Source organism: Clupea harengus, chromosome 20 (assembly GCF_900700415.2).
Source record: "Clupea harengus chromosome 20, Ch_v2.0.2, whole genome shotgun sequence".
Classification (NCBI taxonomy): domain Eukaryota; kingdom Metazoa; phylum Chordata; class Actinopteri; order Clupeiformes; family Clupeidae; genus Clupea; species Clupea harengus.
The window spans coordinates 6,171,712-6,188,252 of NC_045171.1; the positions used below are offsets into that span (position 1 = coordinate 6,171,712).

The following is a 16,541-nucleotide window of genomic DNA, read 5'->3' on the forward strand; positions in this document are numbered from 1 at the left end:
CCCTCTCTCACTTTCCTCCTCTGTCTGCCCGGTAACACCGGAGCTGTCCGTCAACCTCCACTGTGCTACCCCGCTACAATCAGTCATAGTTACTCACTTATCACATTGGTGGAAAGTAACAAGCAGAGACTCTGGTGACGTAGCATTCAGCTGACAAGATTACCATCTTTTCTGTCACCTCACTTTCTGAGGTGACAGGAATTTTATCTCCGGCAAACTCCCATCCAGTGCCTGTCACATTTAAGCGTGGTAATTTGGGTGAGAAAAATGTATTTGATTGGAAGGCCTTGTTTGCTTAGTACTGCCAGTCTTCTCCCCACCTCCATTCCTGCAAGAACAGGCTGAATTTGATGCCGCCTGGTCTCAGCATGTTAGTCAGATGGAGAGATACAGCATGACACGCGAACCAGTTATCTCCCTTCCCTTTCTGTGAAATTCCACCGCTGAACGATGACACCGAAAACCACTCAATTCTTATCGGCACCAACGATGTTTTGCCTTGATAAACAACCCTACTCTGCTTTGTAGGCAAAATGTTTAGATTCTTTTTTTCATTTCATCCATACACACCTCTGAGCAACATGAAAAGCTCTGATCATTCCAATGGCAAAAACCTAGGCTACACATCTTTTTTAATTGAGAAGGGTTCTCAATGGACTTGACAGCTATAGCCATGTCTAAAAAAATATTTCCTACTGTTGCACAGCAACGCCCTGTCCCGCCTCCATGCTAACTAACTAGTCAGCCGAGGGGGAGGGTCGTTAAGATTCAGGTGCATATCAGGTTATGATTATGTGCTGCAGTTGATGACTGCGGCCTGTCCCATCAAAAATATATTTAGTGAATATATAAGTGAAAATCATTTTAACTAGTAAGCTTGAAATGGACAAATACAAACTAAGCAGGAAAGGTGGAGATTATAATGCCTCAGTCAAAAAGAAAGAAAGGTTGGAAACAGGCTTGCCTACGTGTCGCACACGGACGGACGACGTCATGAAAAGTAAACGCCTTCCCAAACAGGTTTGCATCACACAGAAAAGTGCAGCTGAGGTGACTCACATGCTACGGAGAGAATGCACTAAGCCGGCTTTATCTCAGAGGCTTGCACGGCTGCCTCCCACACAGACATGGCCAATGAATAGGCAACTATGACTTGATCAGGACCCGCCAAAATTTCCAGTAAAAATGCAGTTTTCTTCCTGCTAATCGCATTACCTCCAGCATGCTCCCTTCTGAAGAGGAAATGGAGAGTAAAAAAAGCTGCATCGTGTCTGCACACAACCATGAGGTGATCAAAGGTCTTGACGGCCACATTGTATAACGTTTATATCTCATAAATGCCTGCCATTCTCTCCCACTCACTCACTCTCTGTATGTCACTCTTCTCGCTTTCTTAACGGAAGACTTTTAGGTACAGATCTTTGAAGATGATCCTTCTCCTTTAGCTGGTGCTTAATTGAAAAGAAACAATCCGACTCAGGTCAGGCACACAAACTAGAGCCTTGTGGGATGGGCCCACATCACCGCCCCAATTAACCATAGGCGATTTAATTAGGTAGACGTCAAAGCAGGGGGGGACAGGCGGGATCGATTGGCTCGGCTGATCTCGCCTCCCCCTGGCTGAAAGGCGGTGCAATCATTAAATCACCTCTTTTGAAGAGATTAAGGCAGCTGTGACCAAAAAAAAAAAAACACACACAACTGCGAAGCAACACATCACTGAGCAGAGATCAATCGATTGGTCCCTTCCATCCAAACCGACGGATCAACCACTTCCAGCAGCACCCATCACTGACAGCTCACAGCCTACAGCTGTTGGCCTCTATAGATCTCTCAATCTCTCTCTCTCTCACCCTCTGTCTCTCACTCTCTCTCTCTCTCACCCTCTGTCTCTCTCTCACCCTCTGTCTCTCTCTATCTCACTCACTCTCTCTCACACACACACACACACACACACTCTTTCTCTCACTCACTCACCTAGAGTTGTATACTCTAGGATGGACTGTCACACGCAAATGCTCATACTACAACAAAAGTTAGCTAGTTCTGTTTTTAAAAAGGGGAGTGTGTGCCAGGTTAAAGACGATCAATAGTTATATAAAATAGGGCAAATCTAGCTGATTAACAGGACGAAGACACACAGTCATCAGTGTAACTCAAATATGGTGTAACCTACATCAAGGCCACTTATAGTAGCTGCTGCATTACAACGATGCACAGGCCACTGGCCAAGACCCTGTTACTGATCAATGGCATTAGAGGCACCTTTATGACTGATGCGGTTTGTCTTGCTCACAGAACACCAAATTGTTGTCATGACCTTAGAGAGGATGCAGAATCTATTGGTAATTATGTTCACCTTTCACCCTTTCGAGGTGGCCACGAACTATAGTCACTAACTGGAAGTTCTTCACTTAGCTTTCTCAAGGAACTAGGCATACACGATCATGACCTACTCTGTCCTATTAAGTCAAAATAATGTGATCAATCCTTTGAATCAGGATATGTCTCATCACAGTCACACACAGTTCTACAGTCACACTGTCCAAATACTGTGACTGTAAGGCAACAGTATACGTAGGTTTTTTGACATGGACGTGCTTTGGAAGGTAATATTTCTGTAGGGGACAACAGGCAGTATTCTGAAAGATATCCTACGTTAACAACCACAGTAAACGACGTGCTAGTGCCGATGACTACAAAAGGAGATTCCGGTGTTCCACAGTAATAATTAAACAAGAAGTGTAAATTAGAGAGTAAACTCGCGTTCACGCTTCAGTACAGAGGATACCAAAGTAGCATACCAGTTGGCTGTGTAAATGACAACAATTCCTTCAGATGACTGTGATTATAAGGAACTGGCATCAAACCACACTGCCATTACAGCCATGACAACTCGGCGTATACTGTACCTTCACAGAGAAACCCGACCAGTCCCCAGATGAAGTCACTGCAGTGATGGCAGAAGGTGGGTTTTGTGAGAGTCACTTTCCGAAAGCAGTGTCCAGGAGCGTTGACCTGATATCTTGTCCTGGAGCCCGGCGACTGCTGTGCCTTTTTTCGCCCAGAATGGGGGCTCTCACTGGGACTGGTGTGCTTGACACGACCGCTATCTGCCATTGTGAAAACAGCTGCTGTTTCTTAAGTTTAAAGAAGCGTTTAAGATTCGGGAAAATATAACTGTACTTCCAGATGTATGCAGCCACGACCTGTGCTGGTGGCAGTGGATGCTGTATTAAACCACGCCATTCACACGCCAAGTCATTCTAACTTCTGAGTTAGCTTTCTAACCAGCCATGGTTCATCTTTATCGTGAAAGACTTCTATAGTCTACCACCGCCGGTTCTGTCCATGAAGCCGCCTATGATCCTGTTACTATAATCAAAACAGAGACGTGGTTACTTTTACGTAAACAAAAAAATATTCATGACAAACCGACTTCAGAGAGACTTCAAGGGGAAAATAACCTGAACACCGCTGCTTTCCTCCAAGCTCTGTACTGACAGTCAAAATGAGAATTTAAAACAAAAATATATTAAAATTGCTTCTTCAACGTCAGCGGGCCGACCACTTATTTAATAGAATCCCACACTATTTACGAGAAGGACAAAGATTTACAACCGCTTCGGCATCAAATGTGGTTCTGCTTGTTTTCATGTTCTTGAAAACTGGAAAGATTTCCGACAACACATGCACGCACGACTTCCGCCCGCGAGCATATTATAGTCCAACCGCGGTCACGTAGCGTCGCCTGCCCTCCACGATGCTTTTAGAATGTTTATGTGAATGCACTTTGAAATCTCATTTCCGTCCTTGCTGTGTGAATTCGTATTGGGTGTAGGACACGGAACCCGTCAGGTCGTCGTCACTTGGTGTTATCCATCTTCCCGCCCTCAGACCACAGAGGAGAGGGCAGCTGTTAAAGATTCCTGTGCACGCCCCAGCTCTCTTTTTCTCGCTCTCTCACACACACAAACGCACACACACATAGTCAGCTTGGTATACTTGGAAAGGACATCCTTACTAACTGCCGGACTATGCATCCGCATAGGCTACGAACGCCCACGCGTCTGATGTTCGAAAAGAGGAAGGGGTCTCCTTTAGATTCTCTCACACACCACGGAAAACTTCCCAGGGCCGCTCGTGGATACGATTGCAATGCTTCGGATGATAATTTGTAATGGCGTGACATTCAAATATCTGGCTTTATTTGAAAGGACACCAATAATACCTCATGGAATGTCCTGTTGTTTATGTTACCAAACCAGAGGATACACTAGCCTACACTAAAGTGCCTACAAGCAAAGTAATCCCATTTCTGCCATACAATTTCCAACTGTGATAGAGGAGGAACATAAATTCTCAATTCCTGACTAACCAGATCAACCTGAAAAACAGAGGAAATGAAGAAACCCTTTCCACTAAATATAGGCTTGGACTAATACAGCCTACAAAATCAGGTATCTTAAGCTGTAAATCTGAGGTTTTTTTTTTCATATTCACTTATTTAGGTATGCGTCAGACACATCTCAATTAAGTCTATGAACAGACTGCATAATGCGTAGGAATAATAACTGCAAGTCACTGCACGTCTACATGCACACAAAAAGCACATATTAAACCTTTAACTACAGTGTGGATGTATGTTGTCTATTCATAACACTGTGTCAGTTTAGGAAGGACAACCTAAACCATGTTCAGATGTGACTTTATCAACCCAGTTTAATTATCTAATTCAGTAAAACTATTAATGTTATGGGTGGTGCAGGGAAAACCAGTGCAATATAGCAAGACAACCACTGTATGTTATTCTATGAAACATTTTAAAATCTAGTCATCACTGATTTTGAATATGACGCAACAGCAGAGATTAAACAAAGGATTAGGATTAATAATATACTGGTCAATATTAGTGTATTATTATATGTTGCAGCTGGCCAACACACACACACCACAACCCTCTGCTGCTTTTGTGGTTTCCTTGCCACTCAAGTTAAGTGCTCAAAGCAAGACAGTGAACTCTTACTCCACCTGGTGGTCTTCTTCAAGACCTGCTGAAATGATAAAGCAATAAATGATGAACCCACTGACACATTATTAATTTAAAATCAGTTATCAAGAAGGGGGTTCAATAAACAGTGGTTTCAGTGCAGATAACCATATACTGAAAGATTACGAGCTAACAAGGGTGGTGAACCTATTTCTTTGTTTAAAAAAAATGCAGGACACTACCTAAAATCACCTTAAACACATGTTATTACAAAGAGTACGACGTGTGACATAAATCATGCAATTAGCATTTTTATTATAAAAAAAGTATAACAATAAAACCAATTAAAAAGCAGACTTTTTTTCCTCTGTACAACACTGTTACACAGGGTACAGACATAAATACTACCCTAACAAACAACACAGTGCCTATCAAACCTTTGGTTTGGTTCATCAATTGGTTCTGTTGCTCTCAAACAAAACACACAATACACAAAACTCTATAAAATAACTTTACAATGCTTGGATGTCGTATACAAATAGACATCTGAAAACTCAGAAAGCCAGAGGGATGAAAGTGTTTCGTTGCGGCCGATGTTAACTCTGGATTGGAGTGCTTAAAAAAAAAAAAAAACATAGCCCTTCGGAGACCACGTCCACAGGGAATGAAACATATGGAGCAATTAAAAAAAAAATGAAATTAAAGTAAAACAAAATAAACACAGGTTTTAATGATCTGACAAGTGGAATAACAGCACCGTCCCCGTCGCATCCCCTCCCGGAAGCCCCACTATAGGCATGGAAAAAGGCATATATCATTTATCAGTCAGTCAATCAGTCTGTTATGACTGACTGGATATGCTTCAGTCAATCATCACGATTGACACAGCGGATGAGATCAGTTCCAGCACCTAGTTCAAGCCTCTTCATTTCAAATACAGAAAGTATTTGTATAGACCGACACCCCACCCCCAAACTCACAGCTTATGAAAATGTGTCATACAGAGGCGGGAATAAGCGGCTGGCAGGAAAAACAAACAAATAAACAAAACAATGAAAAAAAAAATTAAAACTCCGTCGCCATATAACTAACAATAATGATATCCTGCTCCCGTTGTCATTTCTCCGTCCTCTCTGACATCGTCATCAACAACACCGCACGCATCTATTTCTAGTTCAGCCGGAAGTCGTCGACCTGTGCGTTAACCACTCAGAAGACAGCCGGTCCTTGAGCGGATCTGTGCCGGATCCGTGCCAGAGCCGGTTCAGCCTCAGCAGCCATCTGGGATGAGAAACATCTAGAGTCGAAAATGCTAATGGGAGACTTTGGTGCCCTCAGTGAGGAAGGCAACAGATGCCTTGCCAAGTCGAAAAAAAAAAAAAAAAACATTTCTAGAAAGTAGCCCTCTGGAGAGCAGACGCGACCATATTTAGTTTCGGAAGCCACAGAAGTGCAGAAGCTTTAGACATGACCTTGATGTATCACTCAACAAGGGCGCAATTACTACGACAGGCCACTGGCCATAAATGTCAGCCATGATTTGAAAGGAGGCGTTTCCTAGACAGACCCCTGGGTTGAGACTTTCTAGAAATTCAAATAGAGTCAATAAGAAAAAAAAGAAAAAAAAACATAGCTTAGTCATCAGTTGGTATACAGGAAATAAGTGGGGTTCCCCCCTCACCAGAAGAGAAAAGAGAAAAGAGAAAATAAAACTAAGAGAAAGAGGACAAATGTTTTCATAACAAAGCAACGAAGAGATTATAATGGTGCATACACAACTCCAAAGAAGTGTCTGTCAAAGTAGCCTCTGTCCGTAAGGACCTTGGCAAGCTATTATATGAACATATTATATTTGGGTTGGGAGGGGTGGGATGTCATGGGCATCCAATAATACATGCCAACCAACTGGGCTGAGTTGGAGTGGAGTGTTTCAGTGTGGTCTGACCCAGGACCATTCATCAACCAGAGGGTCACCATTCATCAGCGCGTCCCGTCGGGCCTGTTGCACTGAGGCTGGTGGCCGGCCGGCTGTTCGGCTAGCTGGCTGGCTGGCGGCGGTGGTGGTGGCAGCGGTGGCGTCGAGCTCAAGGGGGTGATGGTGGGTGGGATGGTGGGTCCAGTGGCTTGGTTTGGGGCCCTGGCTCTAGGCCACGGCCTGCTGGGCGGCTTCAGGCAGCTCCAGGCGGCTGCCCAGGGACTCGTTCAGGCTGAGGCTGGTCCTATGGAAGGAGGTCTCCACCCCGCTGTCGCACACGCCGCCCTCCTCGGGTCCGGCCAGCTTCAGGCCCAGCAGGTCCTCAGACAGCCCTGAGACAGAAAGAGAGAGAGAGAGAGAGAGAGAGAGAGATGAAGAGAAACAGAGAGTGTATAAGAGAGGATGAGAGAGAGAGACAAAGACAGTGAAAGATAGAGAGACATAGAGAGAGAGAGAGAGAGAGAAAGAACAAACGACAGAAAGTGAGTATCAGAGAAAACAAGCAAGGGCAAAGAAAAAAAAGGTGCCAGGTGAATTGAAGTGGGTGTTTGAAGACAGCATCAAAAAAGTAAAAGTTCACTTCTGTAAAGCCAAAACTTCCCTCCATATTTTTTGGATGTTAAGACTCCTGTAGCGGGGCCACTAGTCAAAGCCTCCATAAACTTTGCATACATGGATGTTTTGTGCAAAAACATCAAACTGAATGAGAAGACAATATTTTCAAAAAAGAAGACGTACAAATTAAAGTACTAGAAAAGCATTAAAAGTGCGGTGAAGAGGTCCGCCTCCTACTGAACACGGGAGTCTTTCGCCCACTGGCATCACTCTCACCCACTGGCATCACTCTCATCAACGGCATCTCATTAATATTCAAAATCGCAACCAAAGAAAGAAGTGTTTCAATGAGCAGATTCTGATTTAAACTTCCCAATGATTCCCTTGAGAGATGCTAGATTTTGGAGCCATTTCCATGGGAATCCCCCCTCTAGCGCACCAGTCTTTCCCTCCAAAAAGCAACACCACCAGTGTGTGTGTGTGTGTTAGTGATGTGTCGTTCGTGAACGATTCGTTCATTTTTGAACGAATCCCTACAAGGACTCGAGAGTAACGAGTCCTCTCAAAAAAAGATTTGTTCATTTTCTCGTGGCCACGCATCGGGACTTGCATAGGCTCAGCCGAGGAAACAGAAATGATTCGTTCAATAAAGGTCACGTGGGAAATGATCCAAAGATCCGTATCCGAAGACCGAGTCGGAAAATGAACAAATCATTTCTGTTTCCTCTAGCTACCAGTACTGAGCCTATGCAGGTCACGTGAAAAATGATCCAAAGATCCGTATCCGGCAGATGAGCGAATCATTGATCCGAAGACTCGGTTGGCAGAAGAACGAAACATTGACCCGAAGATCTGTATCCGGCAGATGAACGAATCGTTCACCTCCCGATCGTTCATTTACCCGAAGACACGGTCGGGAGGTGAACAACTCGTTCATCTGCTGGATCGTTCATTGACCCGAAGACACGGTCGGGAGGTGAACGACTCGTTCATCTGCCGGATACAGATCAGATCTCGTTCATCTCCCACGTGACCTGCATAGGCTCAGCACTGGTAGCTAGAGAAAACAGAAATGATTCGTTCATTTTGACTGGGTCTTCGGATACGGATCTTAGGATAATTTTTCACGTGACCTGCATAGGCTCAGAAGAGGAAACAGAAAGGATTTGTTTACCTCGTTCACTTTCGCGTGGCTAGGTTTAGTAAGACGTGAATGATATTCCTTCACAAGTAATAATTACAGGTTTCGTTATTTGAACTTTTTTGCACTTTACTTAGGGTTCAGCGTAATAGTTTGCCGTGATAATTGAATGCTAGTGTGATAATAAATGACCACTTCAAATCATCCAGACTGTCATGATACAATATTTTAATGCAGGAATTTCTCTCCTTCACTTTCGCGTGGCTAGGTTTAGTAAGACGTGAATGATATTCCTTCACAAGTAATAATTACAGGTTTCGGTATTTTAACTTTTGTGTACTTTACTTAGGGTTCAGCGTAATAGTTCGCCGTGATAATTGAATATAGTGTGATAATAAATTACCACTTCAAATCATCCAGACTGGCATGATACAGTGTTATGTTGTTAGTGTTAGTGTCACAATATTTTAATGCAGGAATTTCTCTTACCACACCACCCCCCCGAATGACTCGAAAAAAGATTCGTTCATTTTACTGAACGAGATTCAAAGAACCGAGTCGGTAAAATGATCCGAACTACCCATCACTAGTGTGTGTGTGTGTGTGTGTGTGTGTGTGTGTGTGTGTGTGTGCATGTGAGTGTGTGTGTGTGTGTGTGTGTGTGTGTGTGTGTGTGTGTGTGTGTGTGTGTCTCTCTGTGTGTGCATGTGAGTGTGTGTGTGTGTGTGTGTCATCTTCAGATTTACTGTTAGGGTTAAAGGGAACCCCCTGTGCCCTAGGGAACCCTCTGCCCTGGCGTCTGTGAATCACAAGAGGTGTGGGTCGAGACAGACACCACCACAATAACAACCTTTTGTTTCCACAGAGACAATAAGACGTCTGCCAAAAAAAGAGGGAGCGACATCATCAATGGGCAAGATAATGAGATGTCCTTCTCAGTCACTGCACTTTCAAATTATATCTTACTTTCCCATAAAGAAAGAGAGAGAGAGAAGAAACCTCTACATCCGTCTTTGAAGTTTAAATTTGCATGTGATAATTACAACACAAACATATGACATATATCTGTTCATGCTTCGTTTACGATGACGTCTCAAGGGGGAAACAAACGCACTATATGACTTTTGCCCCACTTTGAATTTGAGGCAAATAAGCCTCCTCTTCTCGACAAACATGATGGACGCAAACTGCACTGCAAATTACATTCGTGCGACAACACGTGCTCTAAAAAGGTCGTTCTGTGGGGACGCTGTCCGTCCACCGCTCGCCTAGGCTGTGGCATCTGGGTAGAGAGTGGCCTCGGGGGCAGCGTCTGGCGGTCTTACCCATGATGTGCGTTGCCTCTGTGGGGGAAGGAGAAGGCTGCGGGCGGTGGTGTTGGAGCACGCTCAGGGCACTGCAGTTGCCCACCTCCCTCAGGCTCTCCAGCAGCTCGTGAACGGTGCCCCCTGACACCTGTGGCCAAAACACACACGGGGCATTAGCTCCTGCACTCGGGGAGTCTGTGTATGTGTGTGTGTTCAATGCTGTATTTGTACTGCACAAACCTGTAGTTCAAATACACACCAAGGAAAACACACAGATGAAAAGGTGGTTCAGGTTTTACAGGCACGACACATATAACAAGCCTTATATGTACACACACATATATATATATATATACACACACTGTTATATACAGTATATAGTGCGTGTGTTGTGCAAATATATCCTGATCACATGTGTAGATTTATCTCTGCAGACACACATAGGTCTAGGTTTGTCTCTGTGTATATGCGAGATGTCTATATAGATGTATATACAGTATGTCCATATAGTATTTGTATATATAAGTTTGTGTGTTCTCACCTCGTAACTGTCCAGCAGAGTGCCCGCGGGGGAGGGGCTGAGTCTGAATGCGGTGGTGAGGACGCCCAGCCCCAGCGAGTGAGCCAGGCTCTCCCAGCCGCCCTGGTGCTCCTCCAGAGCTTCACACAGAGCAGTCTTCACCTCAGGGCCTAGGCTCCTCATGTCTCCTACACACACACACACACACACACACACACACACACACACACACACACACACACACACACACACACACACACACACACACACGTCAACAATATGTACAAGCCCATGCCCACATTCAAAAACACAGAGAAAGCACACACCCACACCCACACACCCCCACACACACACACACCCCCACACACACACGTCAACAATATGTACAAGCCCATGCCCACATTCAAAAACACAGAGAAAGCACACACCCACACTCACACACACACACACACACACACCCACCCACCCACACACACACACACACACACACACACACACACACACACACACACACACTACATGTCGAAGTTAACCAGTGTGTGGCCCTCAAGCATAGCCCCGCACTGCATCACACACAAGAGACTTATACCACATGACATGTGAAGGTCATGATGGGCTCTTTCCAGTACTCGAGCATGAGACGAGCTTTAGAGACACAATGTGTTCATGTGTGATGCGCGCGCACACACACACACACACACACACATACGACATCCATCCAGAGAGGAGTCATTTTGCTGGCATGTGGTCAATGGTGAGTCATATTAAAGAAGTGGGGAGGAAAAACAGCAAAAAACCCACAATAACAGTTTTCACACTTCCCAAAGTGCAAAAACAATGCAGTGACTCGACAGTGTTCTTTCCACCATTGTTTCTAACGAAGCAGTCTCTTGTTTTCCTGCAAGAAAAAAACGCTTTTTTGTCGATGAGTGTGTTTTATCTTTTTTTTTAGTTTTTCTTGTCAATGTGTCTGTTTTTTTTTTTTTTTTTTTTTCGCGGACCATGAGATTCTGTACCCATATCTCAAACATGGCGACATATCTTAACGCTCATCTCTGTGCCTGGAATACGGCGCTCTTCTTGTAACTAAACCTGGTTTAGTGGAGGACCCAGTGGTTCTGTACCTTGCGTCAGGACGGGGATCGGCCTACTATCTGGCTGGTACTCCTTCCCACTCAGTATTTCTCGCACCTGAAAGCACAAGCATTGGGGGTTGCGTCAATGAAATATTTATCAGCCAGACAGCGCAAGTGAAAATATGCTGGACGGAAATAGAAAGGCGCGTAAAAAATTCAAGCCCTCGTTGAATATCTTTTGATGTCAACGAGAAGAGAGAGCTCCCCCGGAGAGAAGGCTTTAAGTGAGGGATCTTAGTCTGCATGTACTTTATGTGCATATAAAGATGTCTTAGCTGAAGAAACAGAAGCAAGGAATTGTGGGTGGTTATCTACTCACTTCTGAGGAGGCGGCCATGTCCAGGGGAGTGGTACCAGGGATGAAGCCTTCGTCGTCCTCATCATCCCTGGCCTGCTCAACTGTACCCTCGTCTTCCCTGAAGTAGACCGGCTCAAAGTTTTCCTTATGAGGGTCTGCGCCTGCAGGAGATGAAAAAAAAAAAAAAAAACACCTCAGTTACTTACATCACTTGCATTGCAGGTCAGCGAACAAACTAAAATAGGCTCTGCACTTAGTCACAGAATACACCGAATTTTCCACGAGACGTTTCCCCATGACTAACACACAATCAATTCTTCACAAGTTCCTTTGAGGGCATAACAAGAACACACTTAACCAGCACAAACATAGGTGTGGATCATTTTGAGTCAAGATAACGCTGCGCTTTAAGTGTCCTCCGGTCGCATGACCTTACTGCTTCGTGGGCGAACACCGCGTGGCTCGCACACATTTTCCACAGGATCCTTGCTCCTTGTGGCAAGCACATTTCACACTGTTGCTGAACCAGTAACCGCCGGGGGAAAGATTTGGTGAAGGGGTGTGTGTACCAGAGGTAAGCCATGTAGGGGTGGTGGCACGGCAAACCTCCTGACCAAACCGCCAAGCTGCGGCCGTGACAAAGACAGTGGTCACGGCGCCTGGCTGTTCAGCATTGTGGGTGCAGTGCCTGACTCCCCAGCCTCGAGACAGTGGGTTCACACTCTGATGAGAGCATTGTCTGAATGACCTACTCCACTGTTGGGATGGACCTGCATGCATCATACTAAGAGATGCGCGAAGAGTAAACATGTGTGTTCTTAATTTGTTGTGCGAAAACAACATTCAAAGTTCCTAAGTAAAGCTTGATTTATGGGGGCCCTTTACGCAGACACGCAGACACGCAGACACGCAGAGCCCTCTTCGTTGTTGCAAACCCTCTCCGAGCACCTCTCCGTGGCATGACGTGCACCTCCCAAATTTTTTAACTATCCGTCGAAATGATGAAGAGCCCACGGAGACTGAAGGGCTGTGATTAGTCCAACCCATGCTGTTTACCTTGTGGGTAGTAGCATGCTAACATTAGATAGCTGGCTCAGACACCTCGCAAATCCCCTCAGACGTATTTTTCAGTTACAATAACAGGGTTTTTACATTGCACAGTGGTCTATTTCTCTGTAACTTAACTTAACTTTTAAAAAAATCTATGCAAAAAAAAGTCAAACAGACAACTTTTATCGCGGTTTACCTTGTGGGTAGTAGCATGCTAACATTAGATAGCTGGCTCAGACACCTTATGTAAACCCCTTGGGCAAAACATTTAACAGCCTTCTTACAGGATGTCGTAAAATTAAATGTTTAACAACGTATTAATTAAACAAGAACACCTCCTGACTCTATGATCGTTCTTTGATAAGACCGGTCCGTCAATGTCTGTTCAAACTAAATAAACATTCAATATTTACTTCTGTGCTACACTCCTGGGGGGTATTCGTTGTACGTGGTTTAGTGACAAACCTGGATAAGTTAACTCAGAGTAAGTGGTAAACCTCCTAACAAAAGAACCCCCATTGGTTCATTCTCCTAGCAAAACAACGTCAGAGGGCTCTTCTATTAGGAGGTTTACCACTTACTCTGAGTTAACTTATCCAGGTTTGTCACTAAACCACGTACGACGAATACCCCCCTGTTTTATTCTGTCGGCCACCTTTGCATCCAAACAGTCTTTCTTGGGTGTCAGTTTTTCATAAGGCCTTCTACAGATGTCACATTTATCACAATGTACGAAATGTCAAAAACACTTCTTTTTTTTTTTTTGTTACTGTCAAGTTTGGAGTGAATCAGCCCCCGTACCTGCGGCCATTAGGAGCGCGCTGAGACGGACGGAGCCGCGGCCAGCTGCGATGTGGAGGGGAGTGGAGCCGTTGTAAGTGCAGGAGTCTGCGTCAGCATTGCCCTGCCCCAACACAACGCACAGACGTCAGTGGAAAATTAGACACACACACACACACACACACACACACACACACACACACACACACACACACACACACACACACACACACAGCATTGCCCTGCTCCAAAACAACGCACAGACGGCAGTGGACAATCAGTGTGAAGCTGCATGCCCACACAGGGGAACAGAAAGATAAATCTTAGAGATGACTGCAAGACCATACGGTATACGGTATTATTATTATAATAATATTATAATAATATAATGCATGATAGATTTCAATTTGTGGTCTTCTAGCTGCAGCTATTATACTTTTCCCTGGTGGCACAGGTACACAGTCATGTAAACACACACACACACACACACACTCACAGACACACACACACACACCTCCAGTAGCAGGCAGCCGCTGAGCGAGATGTTCTGCTGTTCCACGGCCAGGTGAAGCGGCGTGCGTCCACTGCTGAGCTCCTGCACTTCAGCGCTGGCCCCAACCTCCAGGAGCGACCGCACCGCATGCAGGCTGTTGGCCAGCACAGCCAGGTGGAGAGCACACAGGCCTGCACAGGGAACACACACACGCACACGCACACGCACACAGACAGACAGACAGACAGAGGGAGAAAACACACAATCAGCAAGAGCCACAGGTATCATAGCTACAGATGGCACTGAAAAAAAAACAATAACAAGAAAAGTCGACAAACAGAACTTGTAAACAGTGGCTTTGACTATACGGGGATAATGTGTGTATAATGTGGGGAAATCCCAGTGATGGCAAAACTTCCTGTGGTGACTCATTGGAAAACACACCGTCATGCTACATCAGTCAGCCTGTCAATACACACTACACGTGGATAACATCATCTTGCATTCCTTTGATCACCTTGATGATTTGCAGTTGGAAATACGTGATTATAAGTATGTGTATCATGACACATAGTGGTGAGTAAATAATGGAGAAAACACTACATGCACCTGTTCACCCTCACACACTGCAAACTGTGAGTCTGTTCTGTATGGAATAACAAATCTCGCCCAGTGCCTCCTTTCTACCACGCCATTAAAATCAAAGACACATAGAACTGGTCCAAGACCATCCATGCCCTCAGAGGTGGTGACATACCCATGGAGTTGGGCACGTCCGCCAGCTCTGCCACCTCGTGGTGCCGCAGCATCTGGGCCACCATGTCCCCTTCCCTCTGCTGGGCAGCCAGGTGCAGGGCCGTGTTTCCGTGGCGATCGGTGAGGCTAGCGTCGGCCCCGGCCACCAGGAGGGCATCCACAGCTTCCCTCTGCTGCGTGATCACTGCCAGATGCAAGGGGGTCTGGGGAAGGAGTGAAGTACTATTGATAAGACCTTCTCACCTGGTAAAGTGAAATTGTGGTGCTTGCAGTTTGGGTTTTTTGCCACGCGTGAGGTGGCCTTTGTGTGTGACGTTGCTATTTCAGAGGTGGAGAAGTTTGAGAGAGTCATGAAGAAGACAGTCAGGGAATGGCTTGGGGTGGCCACTGTTAAGCCTTGTGAAGGGTTGCGGGCCTAACTAACCCTAACTCTGATGAAGGAAGGTGCCTGCTTGAAAACTTAATTGAAATGCTCACGAAGGCAGCTTTGTTGTTGTTGTTGTTGTATCCTGCTGCTAAGGTTCCATGGTTGGGCAGTCATATTGTTGTGTTTAGCAGTTGTGGGCTACAGACAGCACACGTTGTGCTGTGAAGAAGGGATCCCGTGTACAACATGCGGTGTGGGTTGTGGCTGTAACCAGCCAGTTGAGCATTGTTGTTGTAGCGTACTGCTCAGAGTCTATGGTTGGGCAGTTGTTATACTGGTTAGGTTAGGTTGTTGGTTATGAGCACTTGCCTGTGACAGTGAGAGGATTGCCCGCTGTGGGAAGTCCCCAACCAATAGTACAAGGACCTTTAACATCCTTTCCTGTGTATAACTAAAAAAAAAAAAAAAAAAAAATCCTGCCAGCGGATTTGAGGAACATGACAAAGCAGCCGCTGTGACCATCACATTTGGTAATCTCCCAAATGGTAATCTTATCATGGTGACAAAGGTGAGGTCCACACCCTGACACCTGGGATCAGGAAATCCCCCAAGGTGTAAGTGTGACTTGTGAATTGTGGAGTACTAATGGCAGTGCGGGAATAGGCCATTTAGAACCATCTCAGGCAGAGGGTCAGAGAAACTTTAATCATTAATTATCATACAGAACAACAAAAGGTTGCCAGACCTGTTTGCAGTATGTGCATGTATAGGTGTGTGCGTGAAAGTGTATGTGTGTGTGTGTCTTCCTGCTGGACAACCTGGTAGAGATCATTCCTCATGTTGACCACGTCCTCTCCTGGAAGGGCACTGATGACTTGAGTCAAACTCCTGACTGAGTCTGTCTGACTGTGGATTACACTAAGATGAAGCCCACTGGAAAGAGAGAGAGAGAGAGAGAGAGAGAGAGAGAGAGAGAGAGAGAGAGAGAGAGAGAGAGAGAGAGAGAGATTAGACACATCCTGCTTTAAAAATCTGTGCCTACGATGGAACTGAGAGAAATGACAAGTTGAGCCATGCATGCTTAAAAACTCTTCTAAATGCAAGGTTTTGATGGCAGAAGCAAGGCTTAATGGTGACAACTGATAGAAAGAGATTAACCCAAAGGAGATCCAG

General features: G+C 45.2%; 2 protein-coding genes across 5 annotated transcripts in view; both read right to left on the bottom strand.

The window, feature by feature from the left end:
* The window catches only part of LOC105911428 (diacylglycerol kinase theta), a 29,092-nt gene extending 24,643 nt beyond the window's left edge, over positions 1-4,449 (bottom strand). The window contains exon 1 of one of the 2 annotated variants that reach the window (XM_031587124.2): positions 2,913-4,449. In XM_031587124.2, the coding sequence (XP_031442984.1) occupies positions 2,913-3,120 (208 nt within the window). In that variant the 5' untranslated portion in view covers positions 3,121-4,449. Of the gene's footprint in view, positions 1-1,366; positions 1,875-2,912 lie in introns of those variants that run through there. The other variant, XM_031587125.2, reaches the window with a different exon arrangement.
* Positions 4,450-5,288: 839 nt separating this feature from the next.
* Positions 5,289-16,541, bottom strand: part of nfkb1 (nuclear factor of kappa light polypeptide gene enhancer in B-cells 1) — a 32,321-nt gene continuing 21,068 nt past the window's right edge. For all 3 annotated transcript variants that reach the window (XM_012841605.3, XM_031587122.2, XM_031587123.2), the window contains 9 exons: positions 16,187-16,301; positions 15,003-15,204; positions 14,267-14,436; positions 13,774-13,876; positions 11,944-12,083; positions 11,613-11,679; positions 10,510-10,676; positions 9,987-10,116; positions 5,289-7,297 (listed from right to left, as the gene is read on the bottom strand). In XM_012841605.3, the coding sequence (XP_012697059.2) occupies positions 7,134-7,297; positions 9,987-10,116; positions 10,510-10,676; positions 11,613-11,679; positions 11,944-12,083; positions 13,774-13,876; positions 14,267-14,436; positions 15,003-15,204; positions 16,187-16,301 (1,258 nt within the window). In that variant the 3' untranslated portion in view covers positions 5,289-7,133. The remainder of the gene's footprint in view (positions 7,298-9,986; positions 10,117-10,509; positions 10,677-11,612; positions 11,680-11,943; positions 12,084-13,773; positions 13,877-14,266; positions 14,437-15,002; positions 15,205-16,186; positions 16,302-16,541) is intronic.